The sequence below is a fragment of the Panthera pardus genome, unplaced genomic scaffold, assembly GCF_024362965.1.
Source record: "Panthera pardus isolate Hobbes unplaced genomic scaffold, ASM2436296v1 HiC_scaffold_3, whole genome shotgun sequence".
NCBI classification, from domain to species: Eukaryota; Metazoa; Chordata; class Mammalia; order Carnivora; family Felidae; genus Panthera; species Panthera pardus.
This window is the reverse complement of record NW_026526876.1, coordinates 56,744,156-56,771,205: the sequence shown is the minus strand read 5'-3', so window position 1 is coordinate 56,771,205 and position 27,050 is coordinate 56,744,156. Positions and strand designations below refer to the sequence as shown.

Sequence of the window (27,050 nt, the reverse complement as noted above, 5' to 3'; positions counted from 1 at the left end):
GTGGGCATCAAACTCATCACCTCTGCCTACAAGAAAAAAACATTACAAATACCTTGTGTTAAATAACAAAGAAACAAAAAGTGAGTCATGTGAGAGAGATTCTTGCAGAATCCAGTTGGGGACACCCTTTGGGAGCTACATCTACTTGTTTTTCCTACTGGCAAGAATTGCCCCAAAACTAATTCTGAAGAACTGTATGCAAGGAGTATTAAGGCAAGATAGAGATGACATCTCTAGAAGATCCTTGCTCTCAAGGTACAAGACAAGCTCAACTCCTGGCAATACAGCAACCAAGCTGGGATTCCACTGATAACGTCATTTGCTTATAAGAGGGTCAAGACACCAACAAAGTAAGAGGCTCTGGTCATCGTGCTAAATTGGTGGAGAAGACATGAAGAGAGCAGAAAAAACTAGGAGAGGACAGTGCTCCCTTCCACGAGAGGGTTCCTAATGAGCCCACAGTACAGAGGTGCTCTGAACCCACAGTGAGAAACACCTAATCTCCTTTTATGGTCTTGCACTTGAGATTGATTCTGGGCCCAAATCATGGAAGCATGTGCGAGTTAAACTGACTGCTGGCCTAAAGTTAGAAAAGTCTCTGAAGAGGAGCTCTGAGGAAAGGTGACAGATCCTGAGACGATCAACTTTATAAGTAAGTACATAAAATATGTCAGAGGAAGGGGGAAAAAAGTGTGTTTAGTGTCTTGTTTGATGATTGCATGTTAACCCAAGAATCTTATGCCCTTCCCTGTAGTCAACTGGTATCTGAAAGTAAATAGCCAGTGGCTGCCAGTGCCTGTCTCCAACCTTATTTTCCATATTGAAGAGTGGCTTGACATGTTCCCTGTAAAACTCCAACGGTGTTATGGGGCCAATCTTCTGATAATTTTTATCTTTGTCTCGATACTCCCAGGTAAATGTCTCTGGTGGATTACCCAAACAAATGCACACCACTCGGAATATCTGGAAGAAAGGAGGACAAATGAGCAATGGCTAGGGAAAAGTGTTACCTCGTCATTTTCTTCAAGCTTGGGAAACACAAGAAATCAGCAGCTTATTCAAGCCAGAAGTTTCACAGGAAATCTAATACTTCCAAAAATTTGAAGGCTGATGTCTAGGACTTGAGATCATTCAACTTGTGAGTTCATAAACACTCTAAACAATACAATTCTGAAATGTTAATAGTTAGTGCTTAGGATTTTCCCTGCAAATTATACTTCTTTAGCCAAGAAACCGCTCACCACTGATACCCAATAAGATCTGGGTTGCTACTCTGGTGATTATATTTTAAGTGACAAATAATGATGTATTTTATAAATGGATTTCCTTCCCTTTAGGCATCTAGGTTTTCCATTGATTATGACAGGGATCTCCACTAACAGAAAAGGCATTAACTTTTCAGTTGGAGCTTGGATAATGCCTATTAAAAGTATTATTAGAACAAAAATAACTTCTAGTGGAAGGTACCATTTTTGGGGTCACGAGACCCTAACATATTTTCTAATGATGTCACACCTTTCAAGTTATCATTATAATCCAAGGATATATTTTGCATTATTTTCATCTTATAAAAAGACAAAAATAGAAGCATAAAGAAATATCTTGTATAAGGTCTGCTCTATCAAATTTGCTATATCTTTTTAAAAATATAACATAATCTCTACCCCACAGTTACCACCCTGATCCAATTTCATCACTTATTATCTGCATTATTTGTACTACACATTTGTATACTCCATTACATTCCAGAGAAATGAATATTTATTGAGTGTGCCTATTTTATGTTAGATACTAGGTATCTGCTAGGCTTTGTTAATTCTCATAACACTCTCTCAAGGTATAATTTCCCCTCTCTTTTTTTTCCCCCAAGAGATTGAGACTCGAAGAAATTAAGATCTACTTAAGGTCACATAGCCAATAAATGCCAGAACCATGGTCTGAATTAAGGTCATACGTTGTTTTTTTTGTTTTGTTTTGTTTTAAAAGCTCTATGGGTACAGGGTTTAAGAAAAGGGAACATTTACTGAATGTCGTGCTGTACTATAGTCTTTGAATATCACATCTCTAAATCTTCTAAACAAAAGTAGTATGTTATTTCCATTTTACAAATAGAGAAACCAATACTCAAGGGAAAACTAATAAGGGAAAACTTCAAGGGAAAACTAACAGAAATCTAATAAATGGCAGAATTAGGATTTGAATTCAGATCTGATTTCAGTGCTGTTTCCAAACCACCACGAATCAAGCATTTGACACTGTAACTTTCTCGGTTTCATAGACTTTGTCTCCTCAAAAGACCATAAACTTCTTAAGGATAAGGACCAGGTCATGGATATTTGGTCTCTCCTACAGCATAGCATGTAGCACTATATCTGATCTAGATATAATAGCTGATCTGAACACTGTTCTATTCTCCACATCATTAGAGGATGAGTAATTTTAGAAATATTAGTTTCTTCAAGTCATTTCCCTGTTGAAGATTTCATAATGCTTCCCTATTACCTCCCACAACAAATCTAAATTCCATGACCTTATTTACTATTCTCACTTTTTTTACTGAGACATAACATATATTCAGTAAGTATATAAAGTACACTAATCTGAAATATACAGCTCTATTCAACTTTTTACATACACACATACCAATGTAACTACCATTTATATCAATATACAGAACATTTCCGGGGCTCCAGAAGTTCCCCGGTCCCTTGGCAATCAATAACCCATACCTCCCCCACGGTAAGTACCATTTTGACTTATATAACCATTGATTAATTTTGCCTGTTCTTTAACTTCATATAAATGGAATCAGGGGCGCCTGGGTGGCTTGGTTGGTTGAGCGTCTGACTTCGGCTCAGGTCATGATCTCACGGTCCGTGAGTTCGAGCCCCGCGTCGGGCTCTGTGCTGACAGCTCAGAGCCTGGAGCCTGTTTCAGATTCTGTGTCTCCCTCTCTCTCTGCCCCTCCCCTGTTCATGCTCTCTCTCTGTCTCAAAAATAAAATAAATAAAAATTTAAAAAAAATTAAAAATAAATAAATAAATAAATGGAATCATACAGCATATTTTCTTTTGCGTCTGATTCTTTTGTTGACATAATGCCTGTGAGATTCACTGGCTGTGCTGTGGGTATTACTAATTTGTTCTTTATTGCTGTATAGTAGTCCACTGTGTAAACATATTATAGTTTATCTACTCTCTTACAATTTGAGACATGTTGCTTTGTTTTATATTATTTGTTTACCGTGATTATAAATTATCCAAGCCAGTTTGTAACACTTCCAAGTCAGTTTGTAATACTTTGGAAAGAACAGTTGGCTCCAAGCAAACTAACAATAGTTACATAAGCTCTAACTTAAAAAAAATATTTCCAAAGTATAATCTCCAGAGTCTGTGACACTGTATCTTCTTGATAAGAGGCTCTGCTGTTCTGAAATAACATTCCCTGTTCTCAAAGGTACCACTGACAGAGAGCTTTAGATAGCCAAGTCTGCTCTCTGGTGGTCAACCTGGGAATGTCACCTGCTTCTCACAAGACGCACTTGGCATTCAGGACAAAAGAAAAATACTAGTCATCGAACACAAGTCATTATACACAATTGAATAAAGTAAGACTATAACCATATACCTCAGATTATAAGTACATATGAAAAACCATAATTATCCATTTAGGAAAATATATTTGTGACTTCAATTGAAATTATCCACTCCCCATCCCAGCACTTGCTATCTTTCCTTTATTTTCCTCCATAGCACTAACCTTCTGACATATTACACTTTTTACATATTTTATTCATCTCTATTAGAAAGTAAACTAGGGGCGCCTGGGAGGCTCAGTTGGTTAAGCGTCCGACTTCGGCTCAGGTCACGATCTCGGGATTCGGGAGTTCTAGCCCCATTTCGAGCTCTGTGCTGACAGCTTGGAGCCTAGAGCCTGCTTCAGATTCTGTGTCTCCCTCCCTGTCTCTCTGCCTCTCCCCCGCTCACATTCTGTCTCTCTCTCAAGAATAAATAAACATGAAAAAAAAATTTTTTAAAAAGAAAGTAAACTATATGAAGGCAAGGATTCCTGTCTGTGTTGTTCACTGTTACATCCCAATGCCTAGACAGTACCAGGGATATGTGTTAAAGAAATACCTACTGAATAAATAATTTGTAAATGTGATTTTAGACTAAACTTAGTATAAGAACCAACCCGATAAAAAGGTGTTAAAGAGAGCCAAGGGAGTGGATTCAGGGAATATGGGCTCTCTAAAACACTAAAATACTGAAGGCAGAGAAATATGGGTCTCAATGACACATGGGAACTGAAAGTGCTTTTTCTCTAACTTCCCAAACTAATAACAAGGTGACCCTGTTGACTCTGAATATAGTTTAAAAACTAAACAACAACAAACCCCAGAGGAATCCAATGTTTGTAATTATTCCTTAGAGATCACCAGAGAATGTTGTCTTAAAATTGTGACATGAGCCAAATATAGGAGGGCAATGGTATGCCAAAAATTTATCTCAGTGAAGGATTCACCGAGATCCTTCCCTTGCATACTTTGGGGAGCAAAGGGAAGCTATGCTGAGACATGCTGCATCTATACCTGCCTCTTGTGGCCAGCTGGCTTCTATGATTTTATATCCTTGGCTAATTAAAATTATTGGGAGTTCATGGAGTGCCTGGCTGGCTCAGTCGGCAGAGCATGCAACACTTGACCTCGCGAGTTCAAGCCCCACAGTGAGCACAGAGGCCAATAAATAAATAAATAGGGAGTTTAAACTAACCTCAAGGGGTGCCTGGGTAGCTCAGTCGGTTGAGCGACCAACTTCAGCTCAGGTCATGATCTCACGGTTTGTGAGTTCGAGCCCCGCATCGGGCTCTGTGCTGACAGCTCAGAGCCTGGAGCCTGCTTCAGATTCTGTGTCTCCCTCTCTCTCTGCCCCTCCCCCACTCATACTCTCTCTCTGTCTCAGAAATAAACATAAAAAAAAATTTAAACTAACCCCAAAATGCGGATATGTGTACCAACCTATAATCCATCAGAAAAGCTTCGACTGGTGTCAGAATGGCCCACGTCCTATTTCCAGTTTATATCCATTTTGTACTATTGCCTATGTTTCTTATTATATTGTCTACAAGTAGGAAGAATGTAAATTATAAAGGGTTTTGCCTCTTAAGTCTAATTTTATAAAAAAAAGATCCATTATAATGGGTCTCTAGAAAAATTTCTCCAGAGAGATCTGTTCATTTTCAATGATCTGCTGAAGTCTACACGGCGAATGATAAAATCAATAAAGGGAATGGAAAAAAGAAAAAAGGACAAAGAAAGCATGAGGCATGCAACATGGAACAGGGAATGTGTGGATCTCACTTTAAAGACAAATGATGTGGGACTGAATCAATTCCCACAGCCCTGGCTCAATGGGAGACAGACATCAAGTGAGAGGAGGAAGGGAGGATGTAATAGTTGACAATCAGCTATGAACACTTACCAGGGCAAGAGTTTAAAGCCGGCTACAGGCAGACACAGGATGGAGGAAACCATGGTAATTCGAAGGGTTAGAATGCAAGGTAGTTCAAAGATATCAACCTAACTACACTAAATGGAGAAAACTGGTAAAGCTAAAAGATTTTGGTGTCTAGAACCACTATAGAAGTGACAGAATCTTCATTTGTTTTTACAACACTGGGTTGCTGGGAGAGTGGACAATAAAGTCTAATGAACTATAGAAATATTAGTTGCTTACTGCTATAAAAAATGCAAAGCTACAGTGCCCTTAAGAGATGATCTACTCCAACTTACTGATTGAGGAATTAGGCTCAAAGGTAAAATGACCTATTGATCACAGAGTAGAATGGCCACAAGGACACAAAAGGGGTCATTGAAAATAGCTGAACTTTGAAGAAAGTTCAGTGTAGAGGGTAAATAAGCTATTTACAAGAGAGAAGGAGCAGGGCCTTGGGGACTGCTGATAATGCCAAGAAGACAGCTCTCTACTGCTTTCTAGTGGGGAATGAAAGAAGGGCAACAATCTGTTAAAAAGAAAATCAAAAACTCACCTGTGCCTGCAAGAGCAGACAGGGGAGATACTTTCTGGAGGCACTGAATATGTTTTCAGGCAGAGAAAGACATTAAAAAGTACCCTGAGGGGCGCCTGGGTGGCTCAGTTGGTTAAGCGTCCAACTTCGGTTCAGGTCATGATCTCACGGTTCGTGAGTCTGAGCCCCAAGTTGGGCTCTGTGCTGACAGCTCAGAGCCTGGAGCCTGGTTCAGATTTTGTGTCTCCCTCTCGCTCTCTACCCCTCCCCATGCTTGCTCTCTGTCAGTCTCTCTCAAAAATAATAAACATTAAAAAAAAAAAAAGTACCCTTAAAAGGTAGGTGCCTTTTCTGTGATGTTAAAGGAAATGAGCTCATACAGAGAGCTGATAACTAATAGTCAAATGATGATTTTGAGGTTACTTCTAGAGCAGTGTTTGAATCAAAGAAATAGTTAGAAATGCAGACTTTCCAGCTGCATCCAGACCTGAATCAATCTGCATTTTAATAAGATCTCCAGTGGATTCATAAGTACATTGAAGTTTGAAAGCACATTTACTCTTTCCCTCCTTCAAATCCTTATTCAATTATTATTTATTATTTTTCTCATTTGCATTTGCTATCCTTTTTGACATGCTGGTTCCCTCACACTGCCCTAACTGCCAAAAGACCGTTGCTCAAATCTGCAAGCCCTCTCCTTCAAGGTACCGTGACATCACCTGATTCTTCCTTTTTCATTGTCCTCCACATGAGCAAGTCCTGACAGCTTCACTTCTGAAATATATTCCAAAATGTATTTATTTCTCTTCAGCTTCAGTGTCACCAACCTGATCCAAATCACTATAACCTCTCATTTACATGACCACAATAGCCTCCTAATGGTTTTACAATCCATTCTCAAAGCACTCAGAGGGATTTTTTTTTTTTTTTGAATGTTTATTTATTTTTGAGAGAGTGAGAGACAGAGCATGAGCAGGGGAGGGGCAGAGAGAGAGGGAGACACAGAATCTGAAGCAGGCTCCAGCCTCCAAGCTGTCAGCACAGAGCCCGACACAGGGCTTGAACTCATGAGCTGTGAGATCATGACCTGAGCCGAAGTCGGACGCTCAAGCGACTGAGTCACCCAGGCGCTCCAACAGAGGGATTTTTTTTTTTTAATTGAAATGTTACCTCACAATAAAATGCAAAATTACCACCATGGCCATATATAAGCCAGTTCTCAATTCATCTCTACAAGACCCATTCCACAACCATTCCCACCTTTGCCCAGCTCAAGCCGCATTGCTTTCCTTTGTTCCTCAAAAGTACCAAGCTTTCTCCCATCTTAGGGCTTTTGCACGTACTGTCTTCTCTGCCTGGTATGCTCTGTGTCCACTTCTCTGCATGGTTGGTCTTCCTGTTACTCCTGGCTCAGCTCAAATTTGACCTCAGAAAGGCTTTCCCTGACCACCTCATTAATCACCATATTATATGTTCTTCCAAGTACATATCACATTAGATAGTTTCTTGTTCATTTATTTGTGTATTGTCTGTCTTCCTCCACTAGTATGTAAAGTCCATGAGAGCAGGGACCCTATCTGTCTTGGTCGTCACTGTACTCCTAGTGCCTAGAAATGCTTAATATTTGTAGGTACTCCATAAATACTTGTGGAATTAATGAGTATCAATTTTTCTCCTTCTCTTCATTGTCCAGCTTCTTGAAACTACCTTCCTTTTCTTGCCATGGTCTGACTCCTCTCCATCTAGCTCCTTCCCTTCTCCTTTCTACTAACACTATTCTATACACTTGTTCAGGAAATCAGCAGCCTTTTCTCAGTCCTCATATTCTCTGACCTGTCTACAACATCTGACCCTGATGATTGGTGCCTACATCACAACATAGTTCTGGCATTCACTTTTATAGAAATAGGTATCTTCCAGAATTCTCTATTCAGATCTATTCTATCCCCATGTAGATAGCTAGATTGAGTCACTCATGTCAAGCAGGGACTTATGTCAAGCAGTGTCATAAGGAGTCAAGGGGGTTGCAGCTAAGACCAGATATTGCCAAAACCAGCACTGGTTTCTGATGACACCCAGAACTGATAGGCAGCAGAATCAGAGGAAGCCTGCAAAGGCCCACGGCTGATTAAACTCTAAAAAGGAAGATTTCTGCAGCAAACTGTCAGACCCTCCAGATGCTGACCTTTTCACATCTCCCCACATCAAAAAGGCAGTGCCACTGAAGGCTCTGCCTGACTGATCTCTGAACATAACAGATTCTCCACTGCTTGAACATAACAAGCAGCACATGCTCAGAGCTTCATCTCAACTATGCGCCCATGGACTGGCTTTGCATTTGTTAACTTCTTACCTTGTTGTATCTTGTTTAATGTATGACTTTGTATTCTGCTTTGTTTTCTGTGTCACGTATGAAGCCAAGTTAAAAGTGCGGAGAAATGTCACTGAATTTGGAATCCTGAACCTGCTTTACAGTTATTTTAACGTTGATTTATGATTGCATAAAGCTTGATATTGTAGACACAACTTGTGCGTGTCTTTGTAGCGCGCTCACACCTTCTATTCTCCTTCAAGGATTTCAATCATCCCCAAGGCTTCAGCCATTTGTACTATCATCACTATCACTTTTCTAGATTATTCTCCTTCTTGAGTTCCAGAATTGCTCCCATGTGCTTGAAACCCATTTCCAACTGGACAGCGCCTTGAGACTAGGCACTTTAAAGCCAATGTTTCTCCTCCTCACAGTGGTCTCTGAAAATAATTTCTCTCACTTATATGAACCACAGCAGCATTCGCCCAGCTACCAGGCTTAAAACCTTATTACTTTTTTATTTTTATTATTTTTTTTAATGTTTATTTATTCTTGAGAGACAGAGACAGAGTGCAAGTGGGGGAGGGGCAAAGAGAGATGGAGACAGAATCTGAAGTAGGGTCCAGGCTTGGAGTTGTCAGCACAGAGCCTGATGCGGGGCTGGAACTCATGAACCACAAGGTCATGACCTGAGCCAAAGTCAGATGCTTAACCAACTGAGCCACCCAGGCGCCCCTAATCTTATCATTTTTTTAAAAATTTTATTTGAATATAACTGTAACTATAACACAGTGTTACATTAGTTTCATGTGTACAACACAGTGATCTAATACCTCTGTATGTTATGCTATGCTCACTGCAAGTGTAGCTACCCTCTGTCACCACACAACACTATTACAGTATCACTGACTACACTCCCTACACTGTACTTTTTATTCCCATGACTTATACATTCCATAACTGGACGCCTGTACCTCCCACTCCCCTTCACCCAATTTGCCTGTCCCACCAACCCCCTCCCTCTGGCAATCATCAGTTTGTTGTCTGTATTTATAGACCTGATTCTGCTTATCTTTATTCATTTCCTTAACATAATTTTTACAATGGATAGTTGGCAGATAAGCTGCCAAGTCATACAGATTTTTCCTCTAAGATCTCTCTCAATTTCTCTCCTCTTTTCCATTTCTATTGTCACTATTCTTGTTCAGACCAAGTTACTACACCCTGAACTGCTACAGCTTCATAATTGATCTTCCTAACTCTCCTCCCTCCAGCTTCACCTAACTAAATTAATCTCCTAAAGTGCAGTTGTATTTTAATTACATCTCAAAAATCTTCCTAACTTCTCATTTCCTGCTAAATTAAAATGAACTCTCATCCTAATATTCAAAACTCTTACAATGTTAGGTCTAATTCTAACTTTCCACTTATTCTAGCTTCAAACTTCAATATACCTCATATCATTAATTTAATGCAGATTATAGGGGCCAGCCCTAGAGATTCAGATTCAGTATATTTGCAGTGGGACCCAGAAATTTGTATTTTTTGACAAGCTTTTGATGAGTCTTTCTTGTCTTTTTTAAAAAAATTTTTATACATTGCAAGTTTATTTATTTATATTTGAGAGTGAGTGTATGCACACACACAAGCAGGGGAGAGGCAGAGAGAAAGGGAGAGAATCCGAAGCAGGCTCCGTGTTGTCAGTGGGGAGCCCAACAGGAGGCTGGACATCACAAACCATGAGCTGAAATCAAGGGTCAGAAGCTCAACCGAGTCACCCAGAGGCCCCTAAGCTGCTGATGCTTCTAACGCAGATAGACTTCAGACTAGTTTTTGAGACATACCATTCTAGCTCCTCCCTAAGACTCTAGGTACTACCCCACCCATCACCCAACAAATCTGCCTTGAGCATGTCTAGAATGCTTTTCACTCCAAACTCACTTCATTCAAACCACATCTCAAATGGAACTTTCTCCAGGAAACCTTTCTTGATCTCCCAAATAAGACACAGCAATTCTATCTTTGGAGTTAGATATGTTTGCACATCTCTTAAGACATTTAGTTTGCTTTGCTTTGTAATTTATTTTATTCCCCTACTAAACGTAAGCCACTTAACATGTATTATCTGTAACTCCTTCCACATACCAGGCACTGAGAAATATTTGACTGAATGCTGTGTAGCTCCAGAATGCTTCACACAATATGCCTCCTGGGTGCTACTATCACAAAGAGAACCTTGGGGCGTCTGGGTGGCTCAGTTGGTTAAGCATCCGACTCTTGGTTTCAGCTCACATCATGATCTCATGGTTCCCTGAGTATGAGACCCATGTCAGGCTCTGTGCTGAGAGTGTGGAGCCTGCTTGGGATTCTCCCTGTCTCTCTCTCTCTGCCCCTCTCCCATTCATGCTGCCTTTGTCTCTCTCTAAATTAATTAATTAATAAGGAAGGAAGGAAGGAAGAAAGAAAGAAAGAAAAATAGAACCTTGAACCAGATGGATCGAAGTCTGACTTAGCAAGCAATTTTGAACATTCTTTCAAGTGAAGAGGAGGACTAAAAGTTGTTGATCTACTTTAAAAAGAAGAAAGCATGTTCCCGGGCTTTTGTCCTTCTTTTTATAATATCCACTAACTAAGATAGAAGAAATGTAGGTTTATTTTCAAAATAATTCTGATCCTCATTGGGCTAAAAAGAGAAATGTGACTTGAGATCCAATAAAGATATTTAAATGATGACAGTTCACAAAGCTAAGGAATAAGTCACTATATTTGATTTTCATGATAGATAACGTTGTAAAAATGTATTTAGGGTTGTAAGCAAACATGATACACAGTTTATCTCCATTTTAACTAAGGATTTTATATTGTTTGGAGATGTGAAATTATCACCTCTAAAGAAATATAGTCAACTGACTTTCAGCTCAGAATACTTAAAAGAGACTGCCTGAATTTACATATTTAGTTACTATTACTTGAGAATTTTAACTATTAAAGAGAGTCTTTATTTTTATTTTTTTTAATGTTTATTTATTTTTGAGAGAGAGAGGGAGAGAGAGACTGTGAGCGGAGAAGGGGCAGAGACAGAGGGAAACAGAATCCAAAGTAGGCATAATGCTGTCAGTGCACATCCTGACATGGGGCTTGAACTCACAAACTGTAAGATCATGACCTGAGCCCAAGTTGGACACTTAACTGACTGAGCCACCCAGGTGCCCCAGAGTCTTTGGTTTAAGTACTTATTGGTTTTCCTGATTATGTCTATTTAGTAAAAAGGGACACATAGTATGTGAACATTATCTGTTTCCTTTAAGAACTAATGTGAGGTTAGTCCCTTACTCAGTGTCAGAGATGTCCTCCAAGGCCATCAAAATAATAATTCCCTTTTCTCTTCCAGAACCCAGAAGAGAAGGCCATACTAGAAAATGTTATTTCTTTGCAGCAGTGGATCTTAACCAGAAGCTTTTAAAAGTACAGATGCCTAGGGGCACCTGGGTGGCTCAGTTAGTTGAGTGTCTGACTTCAGCTCAGGTCATGGTCTCGCAGTCTGTGAGTTTGAGCCCCACATCAGGCTGTGTGCTGACAGCTCAGAGCCTGGAGCCTGCTTCTGATTCTGTCTCTCCCTCTCTCTATGCCCCTCCCCCCGCTCATGCTCTCCCTGTCAAATATAAACATTAAAAAAAAAATTTAAAGTACAGATGCCTTAATTAGATGCCAAATCAAAATTAGCCAGAGAACAATAAGAATGAGGTGGAACTAGCTTCACAAATATTACAACACTATTAAGAAGCTTCAGTAACTAAAACACAGAGTTATTAGCAAATGAATAAACAGACTAATAGAAGAGAACTTAAAGTCCAGAGGCTTTAGAACGATAAAGCATCTCAAATTAAGGGGTATAAAGAGACGGAGTATTTCAGGAAAAACGTGGGGAAAAAAAGTTAGATCCATACCTCATACCCCACACCAGGATAAGTTCTAAATGGATTAGAGATTCAAATACAAAAATCAAAACCCCATAAGTATTAGAAGAAAAATGGAAGAATTCTTTTATAATTAGAGTGAGAAAAGCCTTTTTTTTAAATGTTTTATTTATTTTTGAGAGAAAGGGAGACAGAGTACAAGCAGGGGAGGGGCAGAGAGAGAGGGAGACAGAATCCATGAAGCAGGCTCCAGGCTCTGAGATGTCAGCACAGAGCCTGACAAGGAGCCCAAACCTGTGAATCATGAGATCATGACCTGAGCTGAAATTGGACACTTAACCGACTGAGCCACCCAGGCACCCCAAGAAAAGCTTTTCTAATTAAAAATGTAAAAGCTTTCAAATTTGATTACATACAAGTAAAAAATTCTGCATAACAAAAAAGCATATCATACATAAACAACTAGGAAAAAAATTACAATTCATATAAAAAAGGGCTAATTTCTATAACATGTAAGGAGTATCTAGAAATTGACAAAAGACAGAGAAGAAAACAAGTTAAAGATATGAAGTGACAGTTCACAGAAATGATGCTTAGTTCCATTCAGAGTAAGAAAATATAAATTAAAACCAATGAGATAAATATAAATTAAAACTCCTTTTACCTATCAGATGTTTACCTATCAACTATTTACCTATCAGAGTGGTAAGTATTCAATTGATCGATATATTGCCTTGATCTAACTAAAGGGAAATAAGTTCTATCAGATATTGCTGATGAGAGTATAAACTGGTATAATCCCCAAAGAGGATAATTTGGCATATTCAAATTACAAACAAATGTGTCTTTTTTCTGACCCAAAAATTATTCTTGGGGCACCTGGCTGGCTCAGCTGGTAGAGCATACAACTTTTGATCTCAGGGTCATGAGTTCAAGCACACACTGGGTGTAAAGTTATCTTTAAAAAAATTCTAGGGGCACCTGGGTGACTCAGTTTGTTAAGCATCTGACTTCGGCTCAGGTCATGGATCTCAGTTCATGGCTTCAAGCCCCACATCGGGCTCCACTGAAGTGCGGAGCCTGCTTGGGATTCTCTCTCTCTCCCTCTCTCTCTGCCTCTCCTGCACTTGCTCTCTTTCTCTTTCTTTCTCAGATAAATAAACTTTAAAAACAAAACAAAAAAATTCTACTTCTAGAAATATAATCTACAAGTATACATGCATATAGGCAAAATTATGTAAGCACAAGATCATTTACTGTACTTTTAATGGAAGCTTGAAAAATCAGAGCGTCCGTTACTAAGGACCAAATAAATTAATTATGGTACATCTATTCAATAGAATTCTATGCAAATACTTTTTAAAATACAGAAACTCTTTATGTATCAATATAGAAAGATTACCAAGACGTATTCTTAAAAACAAAAAACAAAAAACAAAAAAAAACTGTGTAGAACAATATGAGTAATATACTAACATCTCTACAAGGAGGAGGAAAATAATATAAATTCATGGATTGTAAAAAAAAAAAAAAAAAGATCTCAGTCAGGAAGGATAACTGACAGCTAATATAATAACAGAAACTAATAAAACTGGTTGGGAGGTGTGTGGGAACTAAAAGGACGGAGAACAGAATGGGAAGAAGACTTTTCACTGTACACCTTTTTATATTTCTGATTAAAAAAAATACTTTTTGGGGCACCTGGGTGGCTCTGTGAGTTGAAATTCTGACTCTTGATTTTGGCTCAGGTCATGATCCCAGGGTTGTGGGATAGAGCCCCGTGTTGGGCTCCACACTGAACATGGAGCCTGCTTAAGATTCTCTCTACCCCCACCTCTCTCTCTTCCCTCTCCTCCACTAACACTCTCTCTCTCTCTAAAAATAATAATAAAATAGTAAAAGACTAATAAAAAACGTTTTTATTCAAAGTAGTCTTTAAAATAAAAAAATAAAAATGTAGATAATTAGGCTCCAGCCTCAGGGAAACTGATCTCTTAAACATCTGGAGCAAGCCCAGGCCTATATTCTACTTTTTTTCTTCAAAAAAAAATTTTTTTTAATGTTTATTTCTGAGATAGAGACAGAGCATGAGTGTGGGAGGGGCAGAGAGAGAGAGAGAGAGAGAGAGAGAGAGAGAGAGAGAGGCACAGAATCCGAAGCAGGCTCCAGGCTCCGAGCTGTCAGCACAGAGCCCGATGCGGGGCTCGAACTCACAGACCATGAGATCAAGACTTGAGCCAAAGTCGGACACTCAAACAACTTAGCCACCCAGGCACCCCAACCTATATTCTGTTTTTAAGAGCTGAGAGCCACTGCTATAGAATTTCTTAGGTGAATCATAATGGCTTCCTGTCTCTTTTCATGGCATTGATAAATACTGTTTCTAGTCTTTGTTTTATGTTTTATTTTAAACAGAATTTTGGTGAAAAGTACATTAATAATCCTTAGGATATCTGGAGGCTAAAAGAATGAGTAGACACACCAAGAAAACATTGCAATGAAGGTGACTACATTTCCAAAATGGGTCTGCCGTGTCTGTCATCACAACAAGCAACCTGCACTTCTCTAAATAATGCATTTAGCATAAAAACATTTCATTCAAAGCTATCTGAGCTTCATGGTTGTTGATTAAGTCATTATTTTGATGTGCCTACAAGGCTAGGCAAATCACAGGTACTAATTTGTGGTTTTAAAATCATAGCTAGACTCTTCATTACCAAAGAGTCAGGATCAATAAAAAGGGGGTTGGGGGATTGTAAAAATCTAAAGACCTACTACAGAGAATTCTGTAGTCAACAGTTTACGTAGAATCATGAGGTAAATAATCTTATAAAACATCCACACTCAGGACTCAGTAAGGTGGTATTTTACTCATTTTCTGAGGTAGGAGCAGGGAAAGAAAGATATGTGAAATATATCTGCCCTAATTCTTATCAGCCAATCTCAGGGTCATGACATGAATCTTAGATACATTATTTAGAAGATCATTAGTACAAACAAAAAAAGCCAATAGGTTGCTTATGATCTATAAGAAATATTATCTGGGCTCTTTTCCATAACTATTTACAGAATTTTCATTCTTACTATACCCCACCATTTTACTATAATCATAAATGGAAAGCAAATTATGCAGGAAATATGGCCTCAACAAGAGAGATCATTCTAAGCTGGAAGGGAAGAGAACTAACACTTACTGGACAACCGCTGTGTGCCAGGCACTATATCTTGCATTCTTGTATTTAATTCCTTATTTGATCCCCACAAAAATCCAATGAGGAATACATTTTGAATCCCAAACTGAACCTAAGACAGGTTACTGTGTTAAGCACTGGGTTAAACATTTTACACCTGAACAGATTTGAGAGCTAAAGGAACCTGTTCCAGGTCACACATCTGTTAAATAATGAAAAGATTAGAACTCAGACAATCTGACTCCAGAGACCATGCTCTCAACTACACTTTTCCACCTCTCTAAAATTCAAAGGAGGGGTGCCTGGGTGGCTACGTCAGTTGAATGTCTTGATTTTGGCTTGGGTTGCGATCCCAGGGTTGTGGGATGGAGCCCCCCCGTCAGGCTCCACATCAAGTGTGGAGACTGCTTGGGAATGTCTCTCTCTCCCTCTGCCCTTCTCCCCAGCTCGTGCTCTCACTCTCTAACATAAAATTAAAAAATAAACAAACAAATAAAATTCAAAAAAAACCACAAGTGAAGTATTAGTTTTATCCATGGCAGTGAAAAAATAAGGCCATTTTAATTCTACATAAAATTTTGAAGAGACTATTGGTTGAGTGATTCCTAGTAATGTTTGTTCTTTTCTCAAAGTAATTCATACTTTTACACATATTCAGCTGCATTATGTAATTAAAGATTAACATTAAGTAGTAAAGATTAGCTCTCTTGACAGTATTACCACCTAATATTCGTTTCATGCTTTTTAAGTTTACTAAAACGTTTACACATACATTATTTTAACTGATATAAGCATCAAGAGTTTCCCATCTTTACTCTTACAAAGTAAAGCCAAAAGCCTGGCATCTACCTAAGATCCCTCATAGCTCTGCCTTTCTAGCTTAATTTACTACCAATCACACTCACAAAAGGTTATGTTTCAGCTATGCTACTCTTTGAAGATTCTACTTCTGTTCATGCCACCGTACATGCAATTCTCTTTGGAATGGTCTTCCCAATTATCCATCCAGTAAATTCCTACAGCTCTTTCAAGAGCTGGTTCAAGTATTTTCCCCATGAAACCTTCTGCTCACTGATTTAGTCACTCCCTCATTTAGGACCACCAAATCCTTTTTTACACACCTCTAGCATAAGATTTACCATAACTATTCATGTGTTTCTTTTTCTAACAGATTGAGCTTTTTGTACAGACTATGTCTTCTCTATTTTTGTATCCCTAGTGCCTTATGAAATGAGTAGAAGAATGAATTATAAAGAATATTAAATTGAGAATTAGAAGATACAAGTGAAAGTCTCATACTAAAATGCAAAGTTTACACCTCAGTTTTTTCAGCCGTAAAATAAGCAATTTTCTATTCAATTCTACATTTACTGCAACAGTTATGCTTCCTCATCAGTTTAACAGATGGAAATATTCTGAGAGCTCTTTAGAATGGTACAAAAAATCCAAATAATTGTTTTTACCTCCTCCATCATGACATCCTGTGTGGCTGAGATTTCTCCTTTGGTTGCTCCACTGTGTACCAGGTTCCGTAGTCGTATACAGAATTCTCTCATCTATGACAGAAACTTATTCAGTACTCCAAATCGTTACCCAACTTCAACTGTGAATGAGCCTAGCAGATCACTGCTAGTTCTTTTAAAGTGTAAATAGGTCAAGCCCCAGAGCAAAGTTCATAAACACATAGATTTTTTCCCCAACCGGTCCACTTAAAGACATAGACAAAAACACTATCCCTAAAGGGTAAAAAAACATTGATTATTCCCAAAGAATTCTAGATGCAACTGTTCCTGCTATGCAACTGATGGTACCCTCTGTGACAGTATGTGCCTGGATGAGGAACACATCTGATTCCATAGCACCTATCACCCTTAGGAAAAGCAGGAGACTTAAGACGATTATGCTACTCAGTCACTTCAGTAGATTTTTATTTAGAATTTTACAGATTATTCACTTCTCTTTCTCTGCCAAACGGTTATAACAATGGCTATGCCAACCACCCGATAGTTTTCATTTTTGTTGTTTTCAATTTTGAAAGTACCTAAGATAGAGGTGAGTCTTAAATCTAATCACAGTGCTAAAGAGGATCTTGCTCTCCCCTAAAATGAAATTCAATGATATACTATTAAGGATCTTTTAGCCTGTGGATAAGAATCCTCAGTTTCCTGGGTGGAAAATAACCTACTTCTAATATTGGGGAAACACATCTATATTTTAAAACGTCATCTTTCTCCCAGGGGTGACAAATCCAATTTCGGCCTCCTAGATCAAGAGAACAGATTCTTGTGACTCCCAGTTGTCAAAAAACGATGTCTGGTAGAGTAGCGTCCCTGTAAGATTTATAACCATCCTTGGGGGGGGGGGGGGGGACGCCTCGCTGGCTTGGTCAGCAGAGCATGCGACTCTTGATCTCAGGGTTGTGAGTTTACTCAAACGTATATGTATGTGTAGGTATATATGTATATATATAACCCACCTTGGGAAAATGGGTTACGTAGAGAAGAAAATGATTCATTAAGATAACTCATGCAATAAAAAGCAGTTCAATGACTACATAAAATCTTTAGTGAGTAAATACACTGATGTGGTTTGGGGATGCCTCAGAACTCCACATACTCTTTAAGAAAAGTCTCACAAATACTTCTTTTTTGTCCCAGCCCACCTCCAATAGAACCCAGTGGACTTATAGCCCATATTAAGCATAGATTTTCTTTCCTCAGTACCCATGAGAAAATATTTAAATCAATGGAAATAAAAGTAGAAGGTTTTTAAAAAGAAAAAAATAAATAAAACAAAACATTCTAAACTCAATTATTTTTAAGTTAACATGTAGCTACGTTGCCTTTGACAGACACAGAGTAGCTCCTTGTACACAAACTGTGTACACTGAAATGCCCAGGAATCGCCCTGGAAAATTAGTTAAGAGCTTTAAGGTATGTGCACTAAATTCAATCCCACCCTGCTCCATATGTTGCACCTTGTGATTCAGAATGTCATTCATCCTTCTGGTTGCCTCTGTTGTATAAGATTCAGGGAAGCACTTCTTAGGGACGACACCATATTTTTCTAAAAGAAAACAAATTTTGGTGTTCAGTAAGGTAAAAGCATACTCCAGCATTAGAAACCTTGGAAAAATAACCACTGCTTTAAAGAATAGGCCATATTTTGCCATTCTAAATCAGAAAACTTAACAATTTTATACTTCATATTAATAAACAGGACATTAAATCTGCATATTTATCCATATATCTGAGACTGAATTCTGTTCTTTTTATCTATACTTTGTAAAACACTCAGCATGATGAGGTTTTCCCAAAAGACAACTTTTTGAACGAGAATACTTTCTAAATTTTTTTTAACGTTTATTTATTTTTGAGACAGAGAGAGAGAGAGCATGAACGGGGGAGGGTCAGAGAGAGAGGGAGACACAGAATCCGAACCAGGCTCCAGGCTCCAAGTGGTCAGCACAGAGCCCGACGTGGGGCTCGAACTCACGGACCGCGAGATCATGACCTGAGCTGAAGTCGGACGCTTAACCGACTGAGCCACCCAGGTGCCCCGAATGAGAATACTTTCAAACAGTTGCAGTTTCAAAGTTTTATGATCACATCAATGGACAAGAGATAAACTTTTTCATAGAAAGTCAGTTCTACTTAATACAACCATTCCATCTCCAACCAGCTCTTCACAGTATCTACCTCCTTACCTCTCATTTAAGAAAAATACTTAATAGGCGAGAGTGTAAGATAAAGGTTCTTAAGCTAACTGTATACCCTTCTGGGAGACTAATTCTACTCTGTACATAACCACCAAAGAAATGGCCCACGCCCAACTACAGAACCTTGTTTGATCATACGGACTTTCAGTTCCATTAGAGAAATGCTCTTACCAACAATATTGACAAGCATATCCCACTGTCCACCATCATTTGCGGGATTCATAAGCAAATACTGCACCAGCCTACCATCCTCGGGCTCTTTTTTCTGGGCTGTGTCCACAAAAGCATTTAAGAAGAAATAACAACGTTCAACCTGGAGTAAAAGAAGTTAAATAAAATTAAAGGAAAAGAGAGCTAATACTTTTATTGACATTATCAACACAACAGGATTTTTGGACCTAACACCATAATAGGTATTTTTAAACTAAAGTTGGTAATTAAGTATCAGTATCTGGCTTCATATTTAAAGTTTCTTCGTATATTTCTGTAGATACGTTCAATAGTTTATCCAAAATAATGCACTATTTTATTTAGATACAAAATCTGAAACAAAGTCTTAAGTCAATAAACATCTAATGGATGCTTATATAACACACACTTTAAAAATTAAAAAATGAAATGAAATTTTTATTTACTGTTTTTCTAACAAGTATTACCTGGATGGGAAATTAGGCCATAGAAAGACCAAAGAACCTAAATAAAGATGCTCAAAGGGGAAATTATTAAAAACAAAATAAAAAATTTTAAATAAGCTAAGAAAGAAACAAGGAAGCATCAGGGTGAGTCAGTAGACTTATTATTTCATTGCAAAGAGTAGCCACCTACCAACCAAAAGCAGTTCTGTGTTTGAAGAGAGTCAACCTTTGATACTTTGGAAATCAGAATAAGTGGTGTCCCATCTATAATGGAAGGCAGACTATAACTGGAAAAGCAAGAAATGAAGAGATAGTCCCTACCAATGCTGATACTGAAAAAAAAAGCCTTGCAAGATCAATCCCATACCTTGTCCCAGAAAAAGAGATAAGATTGACTAAACTCAAATTCTTCAATATTTAATTTTTTCATGAATGGAAGTCTCATAACATTCAGACAAGAAAAGATCCAGCATCGCCCTGTAACAAGAAAGCAAACCAAGAAATTAGAATGAGTGTTCACATAGATTACATTGTTCTATCCCTGTTTCCTAAAACTGAATGCATGACAAGATCTTCGACAATTTAAAACTAAATCAGAAAGAACAGAAAGATTAAAACAAGGGGCGCCTGGCTGGCTCGGTTGGAAGAGTATGTGACTCTTGATCTTAGGGTTGTGAGTTCAAACCCCACACTGGGTGTAGAGTTTACTTAAATAAATAAACTTAAAAAAAAAACACAAGAAAGGTCAGAATTAGTATTTGAAATATATACGCAAAGGCTTAAAGTCCTTAACATATGAAAAAAACTCTTTACATATCATTTAAAGAACCCAATACAAATCGCCTAAGAAAATCACATTAGAAAAAGAAAATACTGCCAGAGAGATGTGAGCAGAGATCATGAATAGATAGATAACTTAATGGCCGAAAAAGATATAAATGGCAAAGAAACATTTTTTGAAGTTTATCATAAGATACCTGTTAAGTTGGGATACATTATTTTTTAATTAATAATGCCCAATATTGAGAAGGATTTGGGAAACAGCATTATTGTACACTCTGGATATAGACCCAAACAGGTACAAAATATCTGAAAGCAAATTGGCAATATATGGCAAAAATTTTAAAAAGTCCCTACCTTTTTTTTTTTTTAATTTTTTTTTTTAATGTTTATTTATTTTTGAGACAGGGAGAGAGACAGAGCATGAACGGGGGAGGAGCAGAGAGAGAGGGAGTCACAGAATCAGAAGCAGGCTCCAGGCTCTGAGCCATCAGCCCAGAGCCCGACGCGGGGCTCGAACTCATGGACCGGGAGATCGCGAGATTGTGACCTGAGCTGAAGTCGGACGCCCAACTGACTGAGCCACCCAGGCGCCCCTCCCTACCTTTTTTTTAATGTTTTATTTATTTTTGTGAGAGAGAAAGAGAGAGCAAGTGCGAGAGAGGGCGTGTGCGTGGACACGAGTGAGCAGGGGGCAGAGAGAGAATGAGACAGAGAATCCAAAGCAGGCTCTACCAGGCTACACACTGTCAGTGTGGAGCTCAAACCATGAGATATGACCTGGGCCGAAGTCAGATGCTCAACCAACTGACCCACCTGGGTGCCGCAAAAAGTCCCTACCCTTTAATCTGGAACACGTAGTGTATGCTTCAATATAAGGTGACCCTAACATAAGTCAATCCCCATTCTCCCAAATTAAAAAAAGGTTGTTGGGACACCTGACTGGCTCAGTTGGTAGAGCGTGCAACTCTTGATCTCAGAGTTGTGAGTTTAAGCCCCATGTCGGGTATAGAGATTACTTAAAATCTTCAGGAAAAAAAGAAAAAGTTGTTTGGCTAACTGGATCATACAGACACTGGAAAATATAGACGAAATAGTAACTGTCCACCTATAATATTTAATTTAGTAATTTAAATATATACAGATATTTAAAATCATGTTAACAATAAATTGACGTAGAAACACTGCTTCTTCCACTTTCACATATGTCATTTTCACATTGATTCATCACTTGCATTTTGGCATCAGTGCTTTTGCCATCATTAGATGTACTCTTTCAATGGAACACTTCATCTTTCTTCCATCTAGTATGTTTGAGTCACAGCAATGTTTTAAATCTATCCTTCATGCTATCCCTGAAAACCGTATGCTAGCATCAATTATACAATCACATTTCTCATTTGTTCAGTAAGTAGATAATCACAAACTTTACAATGTCACCATTTCCTTAATGATTTAAGTGATCTTTAAAAGGTCTATTTACAATGATATCCAACATTTCCATGTGAGGTCACATCCTAGGAATATATTATGTTCAAATTTTTCGCATTTTTAAAAAAAAAAATTTTTTTTTTTAACGTTTTATTTATTTTTGACACAGGGAGAGACAGAGCATGAACAGGGGAGGGTCAGAGAGAGGGAGACACAGAATCTGAAACAGGCTCCAGGCTCTGAGCTGTCAGCACAGAGCCCGACGCGGGGCTTGAACTCATGGACCACGAGATCATGACCTGAGCTGAAGTCGGACGCTTAACCGACTGAGCCACCCAGGTGCCCCAAATTTTTTGCATTTTTAAAAAACTGATTCAATCAAATGATCTCTACACGCATCCCAAACTAACACAGATTGAGGCCATTTCAGAGTTAAGTGCTTACCAAATTGTATTTTACTTCAAAATAAATTAACCACAAGTGTTCATTATGAGGATCTCTGTAAGGCCTCAAATATAAGGTAACTCTCTTTACTAAAGGAAAATTCAGGGGGGAAAACCCCTGACCTTTATTTGGCATAACTTTTTTTTTTTTTAAGAGAGAGAGAGAGCGCTTGCGAGCGAGTGCACACAAGTGAGAGGGGGAGGGGGCAGAGGGAGAGAGACAGAATGTTAAGAAGGCTCCATAAGCAGGGTGGAGCCAGATGCAGGGCTCAATCCCACAACCCTGGCATCATGACCTGAGCTGAAATCAAGAGTTGGACGGATACTCGCAGTGCCTGGGTGGCTCAGTTAAGCATCTGACTTCAGCTTAGGTCATGATCTCACGGTTAATGAGTTCAAGCCCCACACTGGGCTCTGCGCTGACAGCTCAGAGGCTGGAGCCTGCTTCAGATTCAGATTGTCTTTCTCGCTCTCTGCTCCTCCCCCACTCACTCATTTTCTCTCTCTCTCTCTCTCATAAATAAATAAACATTAAAAAAAATTAAAGAAAAAAAAAGAGATGGACGGTTAACTGACTGAACCACCCAGGCACTCCTGGGCGTAATCTTTTTACTGCTATAAATGCATGTTCCCGCTATATTGGTAAACGAAAAAGGTAGATAGATAGTTTACCTAACAATATGTAAGGTATCCACCTATATTAAACACACACACACACACACATATACACACACACAGAATAAAGACCTGACTTTAAAAATATGTACCTGTTGGTATTTTGCAAATATTCTACATTGAAGAATAATTTGTAACAAGAAAAAACAATTAAAAATAAATGACGATGGGGCACCTGGGTGGCTCAGTTGGTTGGGCGTCTGACTCTTGATTTTAGCTCAGGTCATGATCTCACAGTTTGTGAGATTGAGCCCTGAGTCTGAGTTTGTGCTGACAGCACAGAGCCTGCCTGGGATTCTCTCTCTGTCCCTCCCCTGCTCACTCATGCTCTCGCTAATAAACATTTTTTTAAAAAAAGAAAAAAAAAAAGCAACTATAGTATTTTTCAAAAACCACTAATTACTTAGCTCATTTTTACCTTGGGTCTGTCTGTATGTCACCCCTCTCATATATACTGTATTATTTCCCAGTAAAAAAAAAACCTGTATGTACTGTTAATGTGAAAACTACATAGCTCATAACCTATTTGTAACTCTTGTAAATAAAAGTGATACTACAAAATATAAGACTTGATCTATTCCAGAGGCACATTTCCAGGCTTTTCCCTAAGAGGTCACTGCAATCTAAACTGTGTAGGACCACTGTGACATTACTAACTGGATCACTTGCATCCCAAGCACTTCTTACTATGGCAAAACATTAATTATGGCAAGGTCATGGCCTTAACATCTAAAAATCACGGAGTTATGATTTCCATACAAGAAAATATATCCATGTTAAACATAACACTTTGAGTTCTAACTGGCTCTCACCAAGCACTGATCTGCTTTCTGTCAAAATACACTGGAAGTAGTTTTTATTTTTTATTTATTTTTTAAGTGTTTGTTTATTTTTGAGAGAGAGGGAGACAGAGTGCAAGGGGGCAGAGAGAGAGGGAGACACAGAATCCAAAGCAGGCTCCAGGCTCTGAGCTATCAGCACAGTCTGACACGGGGCTCAAACTTGTGAACCGTGAGATCATGACCTGAGTCGAAGTCAGACGCTTAACTCACTGAGCCCCAGACGCCCGACTGGGACTAGTTTTTAAATGGATAGACTTTTAAAAGTCCTTTTAGTACAGTTCTGCCATAAGAATGTCCTCCTTATTTAGATTCTTGGTTAACCAATCTTTCACATTGCTGCTTTTCAAACAATCATGCTAGACAGCAAAACAAGAGCTCTTGACCAGTAAGGCAGGAGAACTGAGTATTTTTCTGTATTACAAACTGGTCTATTGGTGGAAATTGAGCCCATTAGCACATTTACTCAAACTGTAACTATTGGCCTATTTAAACACTTGATGATGTTTTGATACAATTACGTTGTGTCTTTTCCACTCCATACATTTGTATATGGCCTTCAGGGCAAGAACATTTTGGAGTTTTCTAGAGCATGAACATTTTTGCATGGTCTGTTTCATACTAAAAACATGTATCTCCAAGACACCGGGCCACAATCACATAACTTCAGGACAGAATACAGTGAATTACATTCAAACACATGACTTGTCACTTTAATGCTCAACGCCAAGTACACCATCAAGCCACAGAGGACCAAAGTAAGTCACAAGGTAATGTTCTTGGACCTGCCTTTCCCTGTGCCTGTTCCCTGGAAATTTACAAGTTCTTTCAATGCAAACTTCTTCTACTCAGCACCATTCTTAAGACCTCAAAATGGGGCACTGTCAGGAAGGTTAAGTAAAGTGTGCAAGGAGTTTTGAGACCTCACCTGAGCTCTTTTGGTTGGTGACTGGCTTGCCTTCCTGAGTCACAGCGTGCTGGAACACATGCTGAGCACCCTGTACCGTGGCCCTCTTCAGACAGATGTCCAGCAGGTCGTGGGTGGTCCCAACATTCTGGGCAAGTACGAACTGAGGGTCGGAGTTCAGTTTCTGAATCAGAGCAGCTACCTTCTCCGAATTCAGTCCTGTTGGAAAACCAAATGGTATTGATAGTATCAAAAGGGGGCTCAAGAGGGCTGATCCGGGGCTCCCACAGCTTGGCCCTAACTTCGGAAGACCAGCCGGAGGTGACCCTTGCGGCGGACAGGCCCCTTACCGGCGACCTCCCCCAAGTGCTGTCTCCCACCAAGGCCGCTCCGGCCCGCCTAGAACGCTCCATTCCCGCCATCGCCCCCGGTCCCAGGCCCGGTTCTCTCCGCCGCCGGGCCTCTGGGGCCCAGCTGAGCCCCCCCCGAGAGGACCCCGGCAGGGCCTCGGCGGGAAAGAGCGGCGCCTCACCCGCGTTGTTCATGGTGGCCACACCGCCCGGCAGGGGAACGGTAGTTTGGGGGTTCTCAGGGGAACGCCGGGGTTACACTGTGGCTCGCTGCCTCAGCTGCCGGACCTGCCACTCACACACCGAACGCCAGAAAGAGGGAACCGGCCCGGTGGCGGAGGAGAGCTGAAGCCCAGAGAAACGGGGTCCGCGGAGGGACAAAACTCCCCCTCGCGTTGCTGAGTCAGCGCCGTCTGGGCAGGCCCCGCCCGGGGGAGGGACGACCGGGCGGGCTCCCGACGAGCTCCATCCCACTCGCGCCCCCGCCCCACCTCCGCGCGACCCGGGGTCGGCCCACGTGGCGCCAGCGCCCTTGCGCGTCAGGCTCCCGCTTCCTAGCCCTCGGGGCGCCCCAGCCGTTCCGTGCTGGACCCGGAGCCCGAATACTCTGGCCTTGGGGAATGGACCCATTAAGCCTTCCCGGAAGCCTAAAGGGCGCTCAAGGCAGTAAGGCGGAGCTGAGGGGCCGCATCATTAAGCCCAGGGCTTAGGGTGGGTGGGCTCGTGCAGACACACACACAAAATGTTCCCAAAGGCTCTACCCGGAGGCATCCTTAGCTGACCATTCACTGCGTTTTCGATGGCAACTTGTTGCTTGGATTCTAGTCAGGACCAAGTTCTTGTATTTGAGGGGAATTTGGAACCACGCTCTTTCCCACCCACTCAGAAGCTACTATCACGGTTCTACAAATAAGACATCTGCTCGTTCAAAGAAAACTATCCATTCTGGGCTTCATGGAGTCAGTGAGTGTTTCCTGCTTAGCCCAGCATGTACTGTGGGCTTAACTAAGGGGGATGACAGAGGTCAGTCTTATGCACCAACACTGTTTTGCCAGGCCCTCTACAAAACTGCAAATGAGCTGCCCCCCTCCTCTCTGCAGGCTCTCAAGGTAACTCAGCGATTTTCCATGGTTTTGAGATTGTGATGCCCTTTAATATTGTTTTTCGCGCTATGAAATCTCAACCCATTGGGATGCGACCCACAGATGATAAAGCAAATACAAATATATCTGCCTTATCGCTGAAAATCCCGACTCTGCTACTCAGAACACTGGGAGTCTATTGTGGAACCTGGACTCTAGGAGCTATATTGAAAATCATCACTGGTTCTACAGAATTCTATTATCTGGAAAAATCCACACTCAGATACTAGTCATTTGAGAAAGCACAGTCTCTTATGTCCCTACGGAGACCTAGCTAACATTTTGGGGATATGATATTAACTATCTCCAAAAGAGCCCATGGACTATCCTGTTTTGAGATTCTTCTGATGGCTGAAGAAAGGGAACAGGTGGAAATTATGCTGAAAGAAGTACTTTCACAAAATGATGCCCAAGCATCTTGCCCAATTCAACTCAAAATTTTATTCATTATCTACAAGGTACCAGGCACGAAGCAAGTTGCTGATGATACGGAGACCAATAAAGCTTCAACTTCCCCTTAAGAAACTCACAGTGTAGTGGGGAAGATGCAAAATAACTTTTAGACAATCGATAGCAGCATACCAATAGTACTGCAGAAACAGTGATCAGAGAGCTGTTAATTAGGGCCAGAAGCTCCTGAAAAAAGAGGTGACAGGTGAGCATAATCTTAGAATGGATGGGATT

General features: G+C 39.9%; 1 protein-coding gene across 1 annotated transcript in view; it reads right to left on the bottom strand.

Annotated features, from left to right (window-relative positions):
- Nucleotides 1-25,624, bottom strand: part of BLMH (bleomycin hydrolase) — a 46,781-nt gene extending 21,157 nt beyond the window's left edge. Inside the window, exons 1-7 of the mRNA XM_019429676.2 lie at nt 25,407-25,624; nt 24,896-25,093; nt 20,167-20,276; nt 19,336-19,477; nt 18,424-18,512; nt 16,910-17,002; nt 808-963 (exon numbers count right to left, since the gene is read on the bottom strand). Of these exons, the coding sequence (XP_019285221.1) occupies nt 808-963; nt 16,910-17,002; nt 18,424-18,512; nt 19,336-19,477; nt 20,167-20,276; nt 24,896-25,093; nt 25,407-25,419 (801 nt within the window). The 5' untranslated portion in view covers nt 25,420-25,624. The remainder of the gene's footprint in view (nt 1-807; nt 964-16,909; nt 17,003-18,423; nt 18,513-19,335; nt 19,478-20,166; nt 20,277-24,895; nt 25,094-25,406) is intronic.
- Between the last annotated feature and the right edge of the window lie 1,426 nt (nt 25,625-27,050).